At 35.6% G+C, this 21469-nt stretch overlaps 2 protein-coding genes across 4 annotated transcripts; both read right to left on the reverse strand.

Moving 5' to 3' along the window:
• Positions 1 to 8466: 8466 nt before the first annotated feature.
• LOC101247437 (AT-rich interactive domain-containing protein 2-like) lies at positions 8467 to 11699 on the reverse strand. Of its 3 annotated transcripts, none has more exons than XM_069299485.1 (4): positions 11279 to 11699; positions 11102 to 11162; positions 9641 to 9741; positions 8467 to 9509 (listed from the first exon to the last, which is right to left on the reverse strand). In XM_069299485.1, the coding sequence occupies exon 4, from the start codon at positions 9506 to 9508 to the stop codon at positions 8744 to 8746; it is 765 nt and encodes a 254-aa protein (XP_069155586.1). In that variant the 5' UTR covers position 9509; positions 9641 to 9741; positions 11102 to 11162; positions 11279 to 11699; the 3' UTR covers positions 8467 to 8743. The 3 variants fall into 3 exon arrangements, with proteins under 3 accessions (XP_069155586.1, XP_069155585.1, XP_004242066.1); XM_069299484.1 differs by having other exon boundaries at positions 11102 to 11165; XM_004242018.5 differs by lacking the exons at positions 11102 to 11162; positions 11279 to 11699 and having other exon boundaries at positions 9641 to 11047.
• A 3429-nt stretch (positions 11700 to 15128) lies between these two features.
• On the reverse strand, positions 15129 to 19234 carry LOC101260946 (protein NRT1/ PTR FAMILY 8.1). The gene is made up of 5 exons (XM_004241132.5): positions 18535 to 19234; positions 18264 to 18395; positions 17930 to 18147; positions 16689 to 17242; positions 15129 to 16212 (listed from the first exon to the last, which is right to left on the reverse strand). The coding sequence occupies exons 1-5, from the start codon at positions 18761 to 18763 to the stop codon at positions 15378 to 15380; spliced, it is 1968 nt and encodes a 655-aa protein (XP_004241180.2). The 5' UTR covers positions 18764 to 19234; the 3' UTR covers positions 15129 to 15377.
• Positions 19235 to 21469: the final 2235 nt, after the last annotated feature.

Below are 21469 nucleotides of genomic sequence, written 5' to 3' on the forward strand. Positions count from 1 at the left end.
GGGTTGTCACAATGGGGAATTGGAGGAGTAGGAACACCCGTCTTTATAGTAGGGGAAAGGGTATATATGGAAATATAAAAAATAATAAGGTAAAAGATATTTATAAATGGAATCACGAGGAATTTGAGGTGTAGAAATGAGGTAAAAGATATTTATTAACTGAATGACGAATAATATAAGGGGTAGATACATTCATTTATAACAGGGCGGAGAAATGTGGGGTGAAAGATTTGTTTTTAAAAAATTCATGTGTTTCACCTACATTTCATATTTCGATACACATAATTAAATGTATATGTTTATTATGTCTTCGATATACATATTTTTGAATATAACGTATGAAATTTTTATACACGTAATTAGATTTAGATGTAGACACTTACTATGTATTAAATATTAAATTCAAATAGAAGAGTTAAGATTCAAATATATTTTTTTAAGAATAATTTCAATTGTTGAAAGGATATACATGATTGATAACAACTATGCATTTAAGGAGAGAAGTCCAAAGGATATCCAACATCTAGATAAGATTGCTAGAAAAAATTACTATAAATATTTTAGACACTATTGTAATATTAGTCTCTGGATACGTACATTGCACGTGTATGTCATGTCATTTTTTATAGATTGTTAGATCGTGTATACTTCACGCTGAAGCAATCATGTATAATTCGATGCGTCTGATTTAGCGTGCTTCGAAAAAAATCAAAAAATATTTTTTTGTTCTACTTTAATTTAATTAATGTATAGTTTATTCGAAATTCCGAAATCCGTTTTAATTATGACTTTTAGTTTTACTTTCATATTCTATAGTTATTGCTTTATTATTTTGAATTTTGGTAATATTTATTTATATCTTGTAACTACATTGAGTAAAAAATCAATGACTAATACAAAAAAATACTTTATGTATGCCTCTTCACATTAAATTTGCAAACAAAAATAATTAACTACTTAAATATCTAAAACTCTCTTAAAATGTAATCAACTTTCTAAATTTTATATATATCACATAAATTAAAATTAAAAAAAGTATATGAAGTTTTAAGGCCGTGCAATGCACGTATCTAGCAAGATATAAGAAAGAAATAGAGAAGAGAAGGATACCTTTGTATCAAATCAAGTGAAGCCTTTACTTATTCTTTAAAATTTTTGGATTTTCACAACTTGCAACGGAGAATTAGAGGGTTAGGAACACCTATTTATAGTAGGGGACAAGTGTCACGGGCTTTTTGATTCGGACAATGTTCCGTGCGGCACTAGACGGTTTACTCACGACTCTTGCACGTTCTTGCAAACTCTAGTAAGCCTAAAACTCAGATTGCTAAGAAAATAAGAAGTAAGACAGAACTTTGGAAGAAGGAACTTCTATTACTTGAAAAATGATTGGATGCTTTACAAGTAAAATAATCTACTATTTATACTACTCTAATGCTGCCTAAGAGTTAGTAAATAAACTATACAAGTTCCTAAGACTATGCCTACAAGACAAGCTTCTAAGTCTTCCAAAAAGGACTCCTAGATGCTCCTAGTCTACCCCATGATCTGCACAAGCCTCCCAAAGGCTTGAAACTGATGAAACTGCCGCCCCACTACCATGTGTAACAGCTGAAACTGTTGTAACGGCTGTCTCTTCACCTGCTGCTGGCCCCCTTGGCTGCTGACTTGCTTGGTCAGCCTACTCCCTTGCGCCTGCTGCGCCTGCTGGCTGCCTAGTTGGGTGGCGTTCAGCCTGAATGGATGGCGGGACGTCACAATCTCCCCCACCCCATGATGCGACGACCGCGACGCATTGCTGCAAGAACTCCTGAATTTTGTCTTTGAACTGCCACAAGTCTTCGTACTTCTCCCATGTGGCTTCCTCCAGAGTTTGTCCCTTCCAATGTACGAGAAACATGGCACTGGCCTGCTGTCCTCGTTTCCGCTTGGCTTGGTAATCTATGATAGCTTCAATTTCACGATCATGCGAGGCAGTAACGGTGATAGGGGCCCGTTGTGACTTGTTCCGGCTGGGATCGTCCTTGTCCTCATTATAAGGCTTAAGCACGCTGGCATGAAAGACTGGGTGGATCTTGAAGTGTGGAGGTAACTCCAACATGTATGAAATCTTACCCACCTTGGCAACAATTTTGAACGGACCCTCATATTTCCGCACCAGGTTGTGATGCATGCCTCTAAGCGCCTTAAACTGCCTCGGATTAAACTTTACCAAAACCATATCACCTTATTTGTAGTTGGTAGGACGTCGCTTGCGGTCGGAGAACTTCTTCATCCTCCTTGCCGCCTTGCTCAAATAAGATTTGGCAAGGTCGAGTTGCTCTTCCCAACCCTTGGCAAGGTTGTAAGCGTCCAAACTCTTCCCCTCGAACAATGTTGGCAATGAGTGCGGAGTTTGGGGTTGCTGGACCGTTGCTAACTCGAACGGTGTGCGCCCTGTAGATTCACTCCTATGCAAATTATAAGAAAATTGCGCCATGTCTAGGAGCTTAGCCCAATCTTTCTGATGTGCACTAACATAGTGCCTAAGATAGCATTCCAACAAGGCGTTGACGCGTTCAGTTTGGCCATCAGTTTGGGGGTGGAAACTGGTGGAGAAATGAAGTTTTGAACCAAGAATCTCGAAGAGTTCACTCCAAAAGTTCCCTGTGAAACGAGGATCCCGATCACTAATGATGAACCTCGGCAGCCCCCAATACTTCACAATATTTTTAAAGAACAATTGTGCAGCTTCCTTAGCAGTACAACCGGCTGTGGCAGGCATGAATGTAGCATATTTGGAAAATCTATCCACTACGACCATAATAGTGCCAAACCCGTTTGACTTCGGTAAAAAAGTGATGAAATCCATAGATATGCTCTCCCATGGACGATCAGCTATGGGTAATGGCTCCAACAGCCCTCCTGGTTGCCTTTGCTCTACCTTGTCTTGCTGGCACACTAGACAAGTCTGCACGTACTGCTCAATCTCCTCTCGCATACGTGGCCAGAAATAGAAGGCCTCCACTAACGCCCTCGTTCTCTTCTGTCCCGGATGCCCAGCCCACGGAGTGTCGTGGCTTTCTTTGATAATACGCCGCCTGATGAACCCGAACTTTGGTACATAAATCCTCCGGCCAGTGGTAAGCAGGAATCCGTCTTCTACCCAAAACCGTTTGGTTTGGCCTTGAGCAGCCAGCTCCATAATCTTCTTGGCTTCCGGATCGCGTTGCATACCGTCTTTGATTGCGCCTTGGAATTCACTACGGACTGAGGAGATGGCCGCTAATTCAGTCTTTTTGCTCAATGCATCGGCTACCACATTGCCCCTTCCTGGTTTGTACTCCAAGTTGTAGTCAAATTTCGCTAAGAAATCCTGCCAACGAGCCTGCTTTGGTGTGATCTTCTTCTGCGACTGAAAATAGCTAGTGGCAACATTGTCAGTTTTTACTACAAATTTGGAGCCTAGTAGATAATGCCTTCATGTGAGTAGACAATGCACAATGGCCGTCATCTCCTTCTCCTGTACAGTGTACCGTCGTTCCGCTTCATTCAGCTTCCGGCTTTCGAATGCTATGGGGTGCTTCTCCTGCATCAAGACTCCCCCAATGGCAAAATCAGAAGCATCCGTATGGATTTCGAAGGTCTTGGTGAAATCAGGCAGCATCAAGACTGGCTCTTTAATAACCGCAACCTTAAGACCCTCGAACGCTTCCTCCCACTCCTCGCTCCACAACCAAGGCCTATTCTTCTTCAGCAGATCGGTCAGTGGTGCAGCCATAGCGGAGTACCCGCTGATGAACCTGCGATAATAATTAGCAAGTCCAAGAAAAGAACGTAGCTCGGTCATTTTCGTAGGCGCTTCCCAATCTTGGATCGCCTTTACCTTTGCCTCGTCCATACGAAGCTCACCTTGGCTGATCACATGGCCCAAGAAATGTATCTTTGGTTAGGCGAACTCGCACTTCTCCCGCTTGACATAGAGCTGATTTTCCCGCAAGACTTTGAAGACCTTCTTCAAGTGCTCTACATGCTATTGCAAAGTGCTACTATAGACGACTATGTAATCTAAGTACACTACTACGAACTGGTCCAAGTAGGGATGCAAAATCTCGTTCATCAGCGTGCAAAATGTGGCAGGTGCGTTGGTTAAGCCGAAAGGCATCACCAACCATTCGAATGCTCCATACCTGGTCACGCATGCTGTCTTTGGCTCATTCCCCTCTGCAATGCGCACTTGATAGTAGCCTTTCCAGAGATCCATCTTGGTGAAGTATTTGGCCTCTCCAAGACGATCGAACAAATCTGCGATCAGCGGGATTGGATACTTGTTCCGGATTGTGATCTTGTTGAGCGCCCTGTAATCAATGCATAGCCGCATCGATCCGTCTTTCTTCTTCTGAAACAACACCGGCGCTCCATAGGGTGCCTTGGATGGACGAATATGACCTGCTTCGAGGAGCTCTTTCAATTGCTTCCTCAGTTTTTCTAATTCAGGCGGAGCCATGCGATAAGGTGCAAGCGCAGGTGGCTTGGCTCCCGCCTCCAACTCAATCATATGATCTACCTCGCGCCTTAGAGGTAGTGTCTTCGGCAGCTCCTCCGGCATCACATCGCTGTTTTCCTGCAAAACAGATTCTATGATAGGTGGCAGTGGCTGCATAGCACCATGGTCTTCATTCGAACTTACGATGGTGGCTAAAAAGGTTGGCGCTCCTTTCTTCAGGCCCTTCACAATCTGCATGGCCGACAGTTGGGCATATCCGTCTTTCTTCGGCACCCTAATAAGAGGCACCATACAAGACCCTTCCCCCTCCATCACCATGAGTTGTTGAAGGTAGGGATCAATCATCGTGTGGCAACGTTGAAAGAATTACTGCCCAAGGATGACATCGGATATATCCAAAGGAGCTACGGTAAAGTTTGTCTTACCTTTCCACCGTCCTAAAGTGATGCTGACCCCATGAGCAATTCCACATACGGGAGTTGGTGGGGCGTTGACCGTCTTGAGGCGATTGTTGCTTGGAACAATTTTCAATCCCAATTTCTCTGCCGCCGCCTTGGTCATGATGTTAGCCTCAGCCCCGGAATCTACCATGGCCCGAACTGCTTGCCCATTGATGGAGATATCCACATATTGTGTGCTAAAATCCCCCGGGTTATCAGCCTGCTTTGTTATGGCACCACAGATTCCAACCATGCCCAACTGAGTGGTGTCTGCCGGTTTCGCCTTGTCTTGTGCCTCCTTTTCCTTCCGCTCACGGACGATGGCACTAAGACTCTTCATCTCTGGGCACCTGGCGTAACCGTGTGGTCCGCCACATATATAGCACCCGTCTCCTCTGCTGGACTGCGTCCGCTTCTCCGAGAATTTTCGGCGTTTGAACCGTCTGCCATCGGACTTGGGTGTGTCTTACTACTTGGGTTGTGCCGACGGTTCTCTGCCTCGGCCACGGTCTCCCCCGCCTTTAGCTTGACTGCCATTTGCCTCCTTGCCCTTCGCCTTGTCCAAACGATCATGTTTGAAATCTGTCAAGGTCTCGGCTTGAGTGATGGCCTCATCAATGGTTTTTACTTGACGCCGCTCTAACTCGGTCCTCGCCCAATTCTGCAGCCCGTCCATGAAGGTGAACAGCATGTCATCCTCCGTAAGTTGGGGAATCTGGAGGGTCAAAATTGTGAACTCTTTCACATAAGCCCTAATACTTCCCGTCTGCTTCAACTCCCGAAGTTTGCGCTTCATCTCATAAACAGCATTGTTGGGGAAGAAAGCTTTCTTGAATTCCTCAAGGAATTGTTCCCATGTGTCAATGGTGTGTGTGCCCCTCTTGATCTCGGCATCTTTGCGTTTCCACCACAACATGGCTACGTCGGAAAGATACAACACGGCAGTGTTGATCTTTCTTGCATCGCTCCTGACCCGATTACACCTGAAATAATTTTCCAAGTGCCATAAGAAATTGCCTACCTCTAGGGCGTCTTGGACACCCTTGAATGTTGGTGGCTTGGGAACCTCGACTCTGGACTCCCTTTCCTGGCCAAGTGATGTTGATGCTCCAACCTCCCTCTCTTCTTCGAGGGCTACTACCTTGTTCTTCAGTGTCTGGATCGTCGTAGTGGCGTCCAACAACCTGAACTCCAAGGAAGTAATGGATTCCTTCAACTCCAATTCAGTCCGCTTGCGTAGATCCAACTCCTTCCGGATGGTGTTAACTTCCTCAAGGGAATTTTCTTCAAGGTTTTTAACATCGCTGCCCAAACCATTCAAGCGCTGCCCCAAAATCTCAACAGCAAGTCTTGCCCTCTCAACGCTGGCGATCCATTCATGTCTAACAGTGACGTCTATAACGTCTTCGCTGACGTCGTCTTCACTTTCCTTCTCTGTATTCTCCTGGAAAGATGTTTGTCCGTCGCCGGGTGGAAGATCATTTGGTGGCAGATCGCTTGATGGTAAACTGCCTAATGGAAGACCGCCTGGTGGAACACTGCCTGATGGCAGGTCGCCCGGTGGAAGACTGCCTGTTGGCAGGTCGCCTGGTGGAGGGTTGGGCAGACTGGGTTCGTTGCCCTTCTTGTTCTTTCCCTTTTTGTTCTTCTTTCCTCCCTGAACGTTGGGGGTGCCGCCAACGTTTCCTCCGTTCGTCATTTTCTTACGATGAACCTTTGCTCTGATACCAACTGTCACGGACTTTTTGATTCGGACAATGTTCCGTGCGGCACTAGACGGTTTACTCACGACTCTTGCACGTTCTTGCAAACTCTAGTAAGCCTAAAACTCAGATTGCTAAGAAAATAAGAAGTAAGACAGAACTTTGGAAGAAGGAACTTCTATTACTTGAAAAATGATTGGATGCTTTACAAGTAAAATAATCTACTATTTATACTACTCTAATGCTGCCTAAGAGTTAGTAAATAAACTATACAAGTTCCTAAGACTATGCCTACAAGACAAGCTTCTAAGTCTTCCAAAAAGGACTCCTAGATGCTCCTAGTCTGCCCCATGATCTGCACAAGCCTCCCAAAGGCTTGAAACTGATGAAACTGCCGCCCCACTACCATGTGTAACAGTTGAAACTGTTGTAACGGCTGTCTCTTCACCTGCTGCTGGCCCCCTTGGCTGCTGACCTGCTTGGTCAGCCTGCTCCCTTGCGCCTGATGCGCCTGCTGGCTGCCTAGTTGGGTGGCGTTCAGCCTGAATGGATGGCGGGACGTCACACAAGGCTATCTAAGGAAATATAAGAAATATATAACCAATATTTATAGATTGAATCACGAGAAATTCGAGGTAATACTCGTTTATATCATGATGGAAAGATATGTATGAAAATGAAAATAATTGAGGTAAAAGATATTTATATACTGAATCACGAGGAATTCGTGATTTAGAAACACTCATTTATAATAGGGGTGGAAAAGATATATGTGAAAATACAAAAAAATTGAGGTAAAAAGTATTTATGAAAAATTCACGAAACATATTTTAATTAAAAGATCTTAAAATAAAATCATCAGAATGTATCGATAAAATTAATCCAAGTCAAATTATTAGTTTAATTTGATTGTACCGTCATTTTTCTCGCCCATTTAATACTAACTCTTTAGTCCATCCCTGATCAGTTTGTCGGCCTCGTGTGGTGAAGCTGGACTAATTCATGGGTCAAAATATTAAATTTAAATAAAAAAAGTGAAGATTAGTATATAATTTTGTAAGAATAATTTCAATTGTTAAAAGGGTATACATATTGGTAACAACTATGGTTTTAAGGAGAGAAGTCCAAACGATATCCAACAACCCATATAGGATTGCTAGAAAAAAAATTTATAAATATTTTATACACTAATGTTATACTAGTCTCTGGACACGTGCATTACACGTGTATTTCATGTAAATTTTGTAGATTATTAGAATAATTAATTAGTAATACGTTTTTATGTGCGTCAAGAAACATTAAATGAGAGGCGCATTGTAATGTTTAAAATCAATTCCTTTGAAACTACTATCGGTAAATCGATTCTGTCGAAGCTATTATCAATAATTTTTTTTAACTTTATTTAGTAGTTAATACACTTCCAATAAAGTCATAAATGACTAATTTGAGCTAGATAACATACAAACTTAGATAATGATGAAAAATTCATAAAAATTAGATTGGTGAAGTCTAATAGAGAAATAACGCACACAAAAAAAAAATCATATATATTCTTATGCTCATGAACTATAGAACATGGCATTACTTGTTACTAGAAAATAAATGAAAGCAATTGTATAAGATTAGTACAAGCTAGAAGAACTCTTATCAAGATATTCTAGTCATATTAGGTAAGCAAGCTCACTATACCAACAATAAGATATCCAACGGAATTTTATAAGTAGGGATTTAATATATGCAAATTTAATTTTTATTTTCTGAAGATAGAGATTATTTCTAAAGAATTCTTGACTGAGAATCGCAAATTAAAGTAGAAATGAAAAGAAAAACTACGTAATTGACCCAAATACTCTGTCATATTATGTAAGCCACTTGAAAGTACGATTGACCCAAGTTTGCATATAGGGATTCTTTTTAAAAATGAAGTAAATAAGGCAATCCAAAATATTAGAAGAAGCAATATCCTCTCAAATTGTATAGTTTTGTTGTGCTATACTATCAGATCTCAATACATTGATTGCATCAATATCCAAAAAAAATTCTCCTTTTCTTGGCTTTAAAACCAATGTATTTGTCTGTCAACTAAAAAAGAATGTGCATTGATACTTCTGGTGTCATCGTCGACCACTTAGGTACTTTCTCTTGAGAGATTTAGAACTAGAACAGTCACCTTTCCTTTTACGAGAATGTTTGGGAGCTTCTTCGTCTTCCTCCTCTTCATCATCGGTGTTAGTTTTACTATTTGACCTGATACGCCGAGGAATGTGAACATTGAAGTAATAGTTGATGATGTTTTGCCTATTCTTTGAAGGAATAGATTCTAATGCTGGTCTCATAAAGCTTTCCCCTTTAGACAAACACTTCTTAATGATGGAGCTGAACTTTTTTTGTTCCTTAAGATTCCACACATTGGAAACTTCTTCGCCCATCTCACCAAATTTCCAGGCAGTAAAGGCTGTCAACAGTTCTAACCACAACTTCAATCCTTCTTCTTTAACGTGTCTTTTAACACATTCGACTGATCCAGGGGACCTACAAGTACAATGTTCGTTTCGCCCTTTCCCAACCAACTCCTCATTATCTTCCTTGTTTTCTAGGTGGTTGGCTCTTGGCCATACCCGTGTGCCAAGCCATTTTGAAGTATCACATTCCTCCTCTTTATACTTGCATACAATTTCCTTCTTTCTTGCTCTTAATGCATTATCTGTATCTGCTACTACAACTGGAGTTCCCACATTCGGAGAGTTGGCCCAATCTGGCACAACAGCCTGAAACCTTGGTCCTACTGGGATTACCAATTTCTCGCTATCTTCATAGATGAATTCACACCATTCTTTTTTCTTCTCACTGGTCAGGGATGTATCTTTTGCTTTCGTCATACTTCATGAGAACATAGAAGAACAAGAGCCAATGAGTTTGTCATATATCACTGTTCCTCAAGCTATGCAGAGTAGTATTTAAACTCAAAACTTTTCTTTAAAAGAGATCACCGTTTTATAGGATACTAGTACCTTGCGCAGCAGAATCAAGCGTGAATGGAAAGCTTTGGTCGACTGAAAGGGTTATCCAAGTTCCCCGTTTGACAGCACTGAAAGATCCTTTAGCAGCCCTTCTGTACATGCCAAAAATGAGAAGTTAAACAGATGAACGAGTAAGACTGGACACAAACGGAAAGCAGAGTTGCGTAATAGTAAAGATTATTCAACAAAGAGCACAAGTGTCATCAGGAACCAGATCTAAGTCCCCTCCTCCTCAAATGTCAAGTAAGCTTCATGCAACTACTTTGAAAATCTTCTGATTAATCTGTCAGCAGAATTAGACCTTCACGACTCATTTCTATATGAATAGATAACTAATGAATGTCATAACAATACTTAGATACATCTGTAGATAATAAGAATCTACGAATGTTTATCTATATTAAAGACATACACTTAGAAGAAACATATATCACAGAGTTACATATTTGAACGCTGAGAAAGGATTAACCGTCTTTATTTCTGGCCGACTCTTTTACAGTCACAAGGAGACACTTCAGAAACTATAAGGGCTCTTCTGTCCTTCTCTTAACTCGTACATCCCAAACAAATTTAAAGTGAGTTAGGAGAGTAAAGATCAAGACTATATATTGAAGAAAACACATCTCAATCCTTCGCGATGAATATATCAAATAAACTCAAACAATCACACGAAATAAACAAAGAAATTTCTCCAAAAACTCCAGTATTATAGAAAACCAAGAATCATCCTATAGTTCGTTCAACATTCAATCTCTAGACTTATCTCACCAACACATTTCTAACTAGTATTAAGGTGGTGTTTGTTCAAAAAACGATGAAATGATCTTCAATTTTTAGAAAAAAATTAAAAGTTTTCACGAAAATTCTTTTTTCAATCAAAAAAATTTCGATTTTTAATTTCTCAGCACGAGAAATTCAAGGAACTTAATAAAGATACATATTACTTGATCTTCTTGTACGTATACAGGTCAGAAAACAAGTTATCGACGCTGTAATTCTCCGATCATTACGAAATTTATCAGATTTCCAGGTATGTGCGTTTCTGATTCATTAGAATAATCGTTTTTATTTTCTCCAAGGCGCAAAAAATTAACACTTTAAACCCTAATTCTTTATCGCCTTCTTTAAACTCTTGCCCAAATTCATTCTTTTCAAGTTTTCTCTGAATTCTAGTTCTTGAACTACTTCGCGATTCAATTTTTCAGGCAGAAAATTGAAACTAAACTTTTTCTTGATACAGTAGCACATTTTCTATTTTTCTTTCATGCACCACAAAATAATTTAAATATTCTACTTTTAGGGAAATTTAATTAAACATATAAAGATTCCAATTTTGAGCTATAGTTTGAGTATAAAATATACATGTTTAAAGTTAATGACTAATATCATCAATGTAAGTAATCATAATTAGTGAAAAGGACTTGAAATTCAAAAGAAGAAAAGTTCACGTGCCTTTTGTTTTCTCAACAATTGTCAAAATGGGACCAAGTTGAAGTTGTTTGCCAATTTCCACCTTCTTGAAGAAAAAAAAAAGGGATAAAGAGTAAAGTAAATGAGAATGAAAATTTTTGAAAAACATTTTATTTATAGGTGTAAGATAAAAGAAAGTATTATAGAAGAGAAGGATACCTTTGTATTAACTCAAGTAGCTTTTACTTATTCTTTGTAATTTTTGGGTTGTCACAACTCACAATGGAGGATGGGAGGGGTAGGAACACCATTTATAGTAGGGGGAAAAGACTATATAAAAAAATACAAAAAAATAATCAGGTAAAAAATACTTTATAGTAGGGGAAAGGGTTGTCACAATGGGGAATTGGAGTAGGAACACCCCTCTTTATAGTAGGGGAAAGGGGATACGTGAAAATATAAAAAATAATCAGGTAAAAGATATTTATAAACAGAGTCACGAGGAATTTGAGGTGGAGAATTGAGAATAAAAGATAATGATTGACTGAATCACGAGTAATTTGAGGGGTAGATACAGTTATAACGGGGCGGAGAAAAGTGAGGTAAAAGATATTTATGAAAAATTCACGAAATATAATTTGACTAAATTCTTAAAATAGAGTCGTCAAAATTAGTTTGACTCGCAAAATCAGTCTAACTCAATTCATTAGTTTGGTGTGGTTGGACTGGTATTTTCCTTGCCAAGTTAAAACTGGGACTCTTTAGTCTAACCCTGGTCAGTTTGACAGCATCGGGCATGGGTCAAAATATTGAATTTAAATAGAAAAGTGAAGATTCATATACAATTTTGTAAGAATAATTTATATCGTTAAAAAAATTATACATCAAACATTTGATTAGTAACAAGTAACAACTATGTTATTTGGTATAGCTATCAAAATGGGTTGACGCAATCCAATTCTAACGGGTTAGAGATTTAAATGGGTTGGAACGGACTCACCATTTAATTAAAGGGCCTGTAGAATAGCAACTCAACTAAGTCTTAAGCGGGCCACGGGTTGGGACGGGTTGGCCCTTCAACCAAAAAAACGAACAACATTTTTCTCTTAAAAAGAATATGAACGTTGATGAATTACAACATATCTCAGTGAATATTTACAAAACAAATACAGAATAGCCAAGATACAACATCCATAAGTTTCATCCAAGCAAAAAACATTATATGATCACTATTTCATAAACAAGACAATAAAAGAGAAGTGAAAAATTAGGCATAAAACAAAAGTAAAAGAGGTCAAACATTCATAGTTATAGCCGGTTAATGGATTTGGGCTAATAAGAAAATTTAGTAGGCTAATCACCCTAAAATTTAAAAGATAAGTAACAAAATATAGGACAAACTACCTTATTAAACATACATCACTACTACATGTACTAATATTATCTTTACTTTCAAACAATTACATCTATTACCACTTTTAGTATTTTATACCATATATTAATATATTATTTGAAGATACAACTAGATACTCACATTCCTTAAAAATAGGATTAATTGATTATATGCTTAATTAACTGTTTCACTCCAAATCAATCACTATCTCTTAATTCTCCCATCTCATATTTATCACTCAATCATATCTCATCCTTTCTGATTCAAAAATTTCTCCGTACAATTTCATTCCAACAATAACTAATCTACTTTCTTCTTCTCAAGATATCATCACCATGGCCAACAAATTCTCCTGAAACCAAATATTATTCTATGTCATTTATAATGAGATCAAATAAAAGTAACTGTTACAGAAAAAACTTTCAATTTAGAGTAGGTCTTGATTGTTTTTCATTTATAACGAGATTAAATCAAAGTAACTATTACAGAGAAAATTTTCAATTTAGAGCGGATCTTGATTGATTTGTATCCACAAGAAATGAATATTAATTTTGATTATGTTATGTCACAACGTAAAATGTTACAAAGAAGTATTGTAGAGAGTCTTTGTTTGCTAGTGTTCTTCTAAGGCTTTCTTTGGTTATCCTGTCATGGGTGTGATAATACTAATATTACTTTGATATAACCCTTGAAACATGTGTATCTAATAAATAGTAATCTTAATTAAGATTTGAGTTGTATTTTTAGTAATGGGGTAGCTGAACATGTACATGTATCCACCATTAAATTTCGAAGACATGATCTTTAACTAAACGGAGATATGTACTAATGATACAACAGACACTCTACCTTCGTGATTTGTTCCCAAATTCATGTGTTTCACCTACATTTCATATACACATAATTAAATGTATATGTTTATTATATATTCGAGATACATATTTTTGGATATAACGTATGAAATTTAGGTACACATAATTAGATTTAGATGTAGATGCTTACTATGTATTCGAAATACATGTTTTTAAAATATAACATATGTAATTGATACTTGATACATCAAATTAATACTAGATACATATAAAAGATACATGAAATTAATACTAGATAAATATAATAAATACGTGAAATTAATGTTGTATACTTTGACACATATGAATGTACTTGTATGACACTCGTGTATCTAAGTGTTTAATTTGTTGGATACATCATATATTTATAATAGATACATCAAATTAATAAAAAAAAATATAGTAATAATTTGAAATTAATCAAATTACATTACCAAGATATACATGTTTTTATCTTATATTAATAATATTAATGAATTTACTATTTCAAAGAATAATAAAATAAAATTAATTATCTATATATTTTGAAAAATTCTCAATTACTCCTCTAATCAAGATGGCATAGGGTTGGGCCTACTATGCCAGCGGGCCAAAGAGGTTGGGCTAAAAAATCTCGTTACTAAATGGGCTGAAAAAATTAAGCTCAACCCCATTTAATTCAAGGATTGAGTTGGATCAACCTAGCGAGCCAAGTCCATTTTGACAGCTCTACTTTTACGAAGGAAGTTCAAAGGTTATCTAACTAACCTAGGTAGAATTGCAAGAAAAGAAATTCAATAAATATTTTAGGCACTATAGTCATATATCATGCAAGCTGGTCGAATGAATTAAATATATACTTTACAAGAAAAAATGATTGATATAGTGTATTTGTATACTCTAATATTTATAATATTTGGTATCAGAGTTAATTACCTTAACTAACTTATGGAGAACTTGAATTCTTAAAATTGAAATAGAAAAATTTTATTTGAAATAAATTTGGGTGAGATTAACTATGAGAATTATGAAAAGATTAGGCTACATAAGCATTAAAATAAAAAACACGATCTCAATGAAAGGATCTATTTAGGATATTCAAAGATAGAAGTGTCCTTGCAAAGCTGCTACCATTCATTTTTAAAGATTTAATTATACAAATATTCTTAGATTATGTGTGAGGATATTAATGTAAGTTTATATATATTCTTGTGTTCATGAATAAGGAATTTACTAGAAATAACTAAAGGCAATTGTAATTTGTATTAGATTAGATACATGCTACAAGAAGTCTTGTAAATCTAGATACTACTGTCAATATTATGTAAACAAGTTGAGTACAGTAACAATAACAATAATGAGATATCCAATGAAATCTTATTTCTGCGGAATCCTCGACTCGAGTGATAGGTACGAAAAATAATTTGTTTTTTTTTTAGTTATTCGGAGTGAAATAAATTGTCTCATATGTAATTGATAATAACCCCTGTTTTTGGAGAAATTTACATCTTAAGTTATTGTTTTATCTGCGTTATTGGAGTTATCATATGAAGTACTATTGCATTTCGTTGAAGTCATACCCAGGCATTGTTGAAGCCCAAATCTTCAAAATTTAAAAATTGAATTTTTGTTTCAATTGAGTATTGTTGCAAAAGATTGATTACGTTTTGAGGAGCACAAATATGAAATTTTAGATGATTTGATTCAACTTTTGAATGAATCTAATGCTTGAATTTAAGGAAATTCGCTTTTTTATATGATTATGTATAGTATTGTATTTATACTAACATATATGAGCATATAAACATTTCGTATATTGGATGTATAAATTAAAAATATACACTCGTTTGGGATAATATTTCTGCTTTACTTACCAAGCACAAGAAAATGATTTATCCACCTTAAAGTGTGAGGTCTTACAAGTTGAACAACATTTCTATGTATAATAATAATAATGGTGACCAGTTCACACAAAATATGCTTGTGTACAACATGTCATGTTCCATACAAACTATATTTACAAGTTCTGGAATACTCTTTTAAAACAAAAAAGAAAAGCTTACATTTTTTGTAATGATGCCACTCACATCAACCTTCAACGCAGAGTGCCCACGGGCCTTTTGTAAGTATACCATTTCGCGATCACGAGATAAACTCCCAAATTCAGTACACTAAGCACAGCCAAAAGATAGTAAAAGTAATCAATGTGACCGTAGTTCAGGTTATCCGGTATCCAGCCAGGTTTCCCATTCTTGGTTGTAATGTTCATGACAATAGTCACAAGCATAGAACTCAAGTAACTCCCAAGTGCAATCGTGGTCAGTGATAAAGCGGAACACAAACTTCTCATGGCATCAGGTGCTTGCTCGTAGAAGAACTCCAACTGACCGATTAATGTGAAGACTTCTGCACAACCTATAAGGAAGTATTGTGGAACCTGCCAAAAGATTGTCATGGGGACCTCTTCCAGTTCATAGTAGTTATGCCTTTTCACATATTTTAGCCGATACAACTCCAGAATCCCGGCAAATAACATGGCAAAGATGGATATGAAGAGGCCTATACCCATTCTTTGTAGTTGTGTTAAGCCATTCTTGTGACCTGTTATCTTCCTAGCAATTGGGACAATGATTTGGTCATAGATGGGAACCCAGAATATGACACTGAGGGTGTCGAAAATGCTGAGTGATGCTGGTGGAATTTTGAAGCTGGAATTTCCCACGCGAGTGTCCATGGCCGCTCCTTGCAACACAAACAAGGTACTCATTTGACCATATACAGTACTAAATATGATACCCGTAGCCCATATAGGTAGCAGCCGTATAATGGATTTGAGCTCCTCAACTTGAGTCACAGTGCAAAGCCTCCATGAGTCGATATTGCCCTTCACATGGTCAAGTTCTGTCTGCACTGCTGCCTTGTCGAAGAAACTGCATCATTTCATCAGTGTGTAAATCATTAGTTTCGTCATTTACCATAAGGAAAATAGAAAAACTATCATAAATGAAAAGAAAGTTGATACAATTTGACATCAGGCAAGGTGGACAGCAAAGACAACCGTCCAATAAGTTTACACGGTGTACATGTTTCCAAGTCCAGTAAAGTATCACTAGAGCATTGAATCATTCATTGTAATAAAGATGATAATGCTAATACGTTTTCTACTAGATAATTGTACATACCGAAACAGGCAGATTACCCGAGTGGTAAGAGCATATAAACTCTTCTAGGATATTAACAGCAACTAGTTCTTCAGGAAAATGCATTTTATCACAAAAATATTATGGAAATCATTTGATTTAAATGGATAATTTGTTAGCTATCATTCAAGAATCATTCCATGGAACTTTTGTAAAGCCAACACCCGGAAAAAGAACAAAAGCATAACTAGCTTATAGATGCTCACCTAAGGTCTTCTGTATGATCAAGCTTGCGACTCCCCGTGATTGCAGACTCTGCGTCTGTGGTCTCATACAAGAGAGACTTTTCTTCAGGCACATTAACTTTAAATTTTCTAAAGGATGCAACCAGCACTTGACATATGCGCGTCAGAGGGCTTCCTCCAGGTTTCTGGTTACGATACAATCGGGTACCAGAAAAGAAGCTTACTATAGCAATGGCCATGGTCACTGCTGGAATCCCAAAACCCCATCCCCACCCCACATTATCTTGTATCCAAACCAGCACAGAAGAAGCAATCAGAGCACCAATATTAATCGAAAAATAAAACCAGTTAAAGAAAGATGACTTGTGTTTCTTCTCAACCTCATCAGAATCATCAAACTGATCTGCCCCGTAAGATGAAACACACGGCTTGATCCCACCAGTACCCAATGCTATGAGGTAAAGTGCAACAAAGCAAACTGCAGTTTGCACTTCCTTTGGATGACAGACATCTTCCCCAGAACAACTTGGCTTTAAGCCGGGAACAGAAGCTGACAATGTCAACAGAGTCATCCCCTGCAAGAAACATATATTTATGCTTCTAAGTTTCACAACAACAACAACAAATCCAGCGTAATCTCACATGTGAGGTCTAGGAGGGTAGAATATATGCTTCTAAGTTTCACATAAAAGGATTTAAGTTGAAACTTTGATTATGTATATATTTATTCGTTCATTTAGACACCTAAACTTAGGATTGTTCCAACACTTTTTGGTTGTATATTTGACACTTTTGAATAGGTTGAGTGTTTAATCAGAACAACACTAAGTTTAGGTGTCTATGTGAAAAATCTTGCCAACTATATATGAATCATTATAACTCCGAAAGTTAGTCAAGGAACTTTATCATAGACTCCGAAAATTATTCATTTTCCCCTAATTATTCATCCTATACACGTTCAGCATATCGGTGTCAGCATATGCAGACCCAAAGATTTGAAGTTTATGTGTTCAGATACTGCTGAACTCATTGACCACTTGAGTTACTATGCTCGAAATTTAATATTTGAACATAATTTACTAGATCTTTTAACACATATGTGGAGTCTAAACTAAAAGTACTGAGCTCAGACGAACCTATAGATCATATTGAACATCTGCCCATGTGTGTACACATAATATGTTTAACTTAGACCAAGTAAGGCAAGTGACAAAGTTACAGTAAACAGTAAATGTACTTCAACAACAGATGATAAAACTTACAATTACATAGATGATTGAGAAAAGAGCAATTGTCCAGTATCTTCCTAAATAAGCATCAGCTAGAAATGCCCCAATTAGGGGTGTAATATAACAAGTTCCAGACCAATTTGAGACATTCTTTGAAGCTGTAGCACTATGTTGGTTGAGTCTTTTCTTGAAATACAAAACAAGATTAGTACTCATACCATAATATGCCAATCTTTCACAACACTCATTTCCTGTCAACAAATATCAAGAATCAACACAACCCCACTTCAGAATTTTTTATTTTTAAACCAAAAACACTCAAATAATGTTCTAAAAAAAGGATTTTTTTTTTTTAATTTGAGAGTACCTAAGATAAAAGGGCAAGCTTTCCATGTTCCAGTTTCATTCCTTTTAGCAGGATTATTTCTGAAATCAACTGTACCATCTTTAGTATACAAATCATCTTCTGCAACAACTTCTCCCATAGCCTTTCTATATGCTGCAAATTTGAATTATTTTTTTTAAAAAAAAAAACAACAAGATATTGGTATTTCACCTAAAAATATGAACTTTAAAATAAACAGGAAATAAAACAAAGAAAACATTATAACAAAAAATGGTATAGTTGTAGTACATACTTGAATTTGATATTGTTTGGTTTGGTTTCCAGCAGAGTTGGAAAATCAAGAAAATTGTGTGCTTTAAAAAGATAAGCTCTAAGAGTGAGCTGGATGTAGGAAATGATTTATAATTGAAATCATCGGCAGTAAGTAATCCAAAAAGCTTTTTTGAATAAAGTTTTTCTCCTGTCCTAGCACTAGCACTAATGAGTTGACATGTGACTTCTATATTATGTAGATACTTCATGTGCAAACAATATTTTACGGAAAATAATATAGTTTGATTTGATTTGGAGTTTAAGAAAATAAAGAAAATTTTTAATTATGTGATTATAAATTAAATTTATATTAAATGTATAAAATTATATTTTAATCTTATGACCTTAAACATGTCAAATGAAAAATTGTTACGAAAAAAATTATTATTTTTGAAATAAATTAAAAAAAGAAAATCATTCTTTTTAAAAAGAAGAGAGTATTATTTAATAAATCATAGGTAGTGGCATACCCCTTAAATCGAGATTTAAGATTCAAGTCCTAATATAAAAGAGAGTGCTATCTCTAAGTGAGTTTGTGATGCACGATTCAGATTTTATATATTAGGTGAATAATAGATTTAAAAAAAAAAAAACTCTTAGACTTAATATCTTAATTCAAAAAATTATTTATTTTTAAAATTTCAAATTAAATCAACATTAAAAAACAAATTAAAACGGCAAACGCAATTTCGGCTTAATAATTATAGAGTATATACTAATGTGGGAAGTTGGCAAAACTGCCAGCTCACTGATTCGCCGCATGTGATTTAACCCTCCCAATATGAATTTCAACTAAATAAGTTGGTATTCAACACTAAGGTTTGCGACTATATAATAATAGTAATAATTAATAATAATGTGTTATATCTACGTTAGTAGTAAGATTATATTAAAATTGTATTTTATAATATGACATTATCATGATGATCTATTCATTTGTTTGCTTGTCTAATCATTCACACATAAAAAAATCTGCATACGCAATAGACTTTAACACTGAAGTTGAGAAATGTCAAGTTGTGCGGCACTCAAAGACAAGTTTGTTCTCCTCGACATGCCGTTTTGACTTGAGGTCAACAAAGCAGTGGTATAGATTTAGGTGGTGGATCGAACATTTTTCATCGAAAAATTATATTTATGTATATAAAATTTTTATGAATTATATTAATTTAATAGAATATATTAAAAATAATGATGCATGCACTAATCTTGTATATTATTAATTTTTTTATACTCGTTTTCAACCTAAGTATAACTAATGTTTGCATTAGTTATACACTCTAATGTGTATCAATTGATTTCTAATTATTAGTAATGCAATAATTTTAATGCATGCATAAAGACTCAAGTGCATCTTTGTAAATTATTTTTTTTATGCAATGTATACTATTTATTTATGCTTCAAACCAAACGGTACATAAAAATAATCTATATATAATTTAATGGAAGCATCACTAATACAAATACAATAAATTTAGCATTATTTTTATATACTCTACGAAAAGATAACTTATAAATTTCTGTCACTACAGCCAAGTCATAGTAATTCAATTATTTTACATGAACTTATAAAAGATATACAATTTCAAAAATATAACAGTTCAGAAAAGGTGGACTTCATTAGATTGAAATTCTAAATTCTAACATTGATCTAAGGGTGTGTGATAAAGTTGGATTTTAGTTTAGTGGAATGGTGTAGGTGTGAAAAGGAAAGAGGAAAAAGAAGTGCACTAGAAAGTGAAAGCTGGTAAGTGGGGCAATAAATATGAAAATTCCAATTAATTAGTAAACTTTGACAAGCGCATGGGAAAGAGAAGAATAATCAAAGTTGTATTTGATTACCCCCGAATTATTTGTCGTTATATTTATCGTAAGTTAATTTGATTAATTTTTAAAAGTAAATTAGATCACATTAATTCGATATTTTAAACAAAAAATAGATATTCTAAAACTACATAAAAAGTACTATAAATTACAATTTTTTGCATATTAATATGATTAAAAAAATACATTTTAAAATATTAAGCAAAGTTTTTATAATTTTGACTCTAAAAATAGAAACTATAACAAATAATACCGAACAGAGAGAGTATTATGTTCACTCTAATTTATTACGTTGGGGCCGCCCTAACACTATATTTAACCAAAACTATACTAGTATATCATCTCTTGAGTCCAAAATTGATTGTTTTTGGACAAAATGTACACAGATTTGTAAAGACGTTTAAATTATTAACTTAAAGAATATCTAAAGAATTAAATAGTAAAATTTAAGAATTATGAATTTAAAGTAATTAGAGTATGCATGTATACTATCAAAATCTTGTGGTGTTTATTGCATTAACTTACATTTTCAGATGTTTATTGTTATAAATTTAAATACACACGTTACTAAACTTCCCAAATATGCCATCGTCATAAATAAATTATTTTCATTCATAACAGCGAGTAAGTTTTTCTCCTTCATAAATAATTATTTTCTTCTAATTTAATTTTAAAGCATATGAAAAAATTATGTGTTCCATTATTGTAGATGTGACGTTGGACATGTGCTTATTTGAGTCAATGGGGTAGAAAATGGAACACTTGAGTATTATTATTAAGAGAAGCCGGCGACATCTTCGCTTAAATTCTTATGCGTAAGTTTATTTTTTTGTGATTTTTCTGTTACAGAATATGGTTATATTATTTAAATAAAAAAGATTATAACTATATGGTCAATATTTTTTAAATTTGCTATTATTTTATTTGATGATGGGTCAACATAGCACCTAGATCAATCAATCAATGATCATGTCCCATTGTTTTCGTTATTCATTATTAATTCCGCATAGGAGAGTTTGGTTGGAAATAAATTATTTTGATTTAAGTTATTCCATTATGTATATGGGATAACGTATCTTATTACTGGGTAT

The sequence above is a fragment of the Solanum lycopersicum genome, chromosome 6 (genome assembly GCF_036512215.1).
Source record: "Solanum lycopersicum chromosome 6, SLM_r2.1".
Taxonomy (NCBI): Eukaryota; Viridiplantae; Streptophyta; class Magnoliopsida; order Solanales; family Solanaceae; genus Solanum; species Solanum lycopersicum.

Bases quoted from the DNA above. Each gene is read 5' to 3' on its own strand.
- LOC101247437 (XM_069299485.1), bottom strand. From the start codon at position 9,508: ATGACGAAAGCAAAAGATACATCCCTGACCAGTGAGAAGAAAAAAGAA.
- LOC101260946 (XM_004241132.5), bottom strand. From the start codon at position 18,763: ATGAAGTATCTACATAATATAGAAGTCACATGTCAACTCATTAGTGCT. The intron at 17,243-17,929 runs GTAAGTTTTATC...TGTTTCTTGCAG, and splicing joins TCTCAATCATCTATGTAATT to GGGATGACTCTGTTGACATT. The intron at 16,213-16,688 runs GTGAGCATCTAT...GAAATGATGCAG, and splicing joins GATCATACAGAAGACCTTAG to TTTCTTCGACAAGGCAGCAG.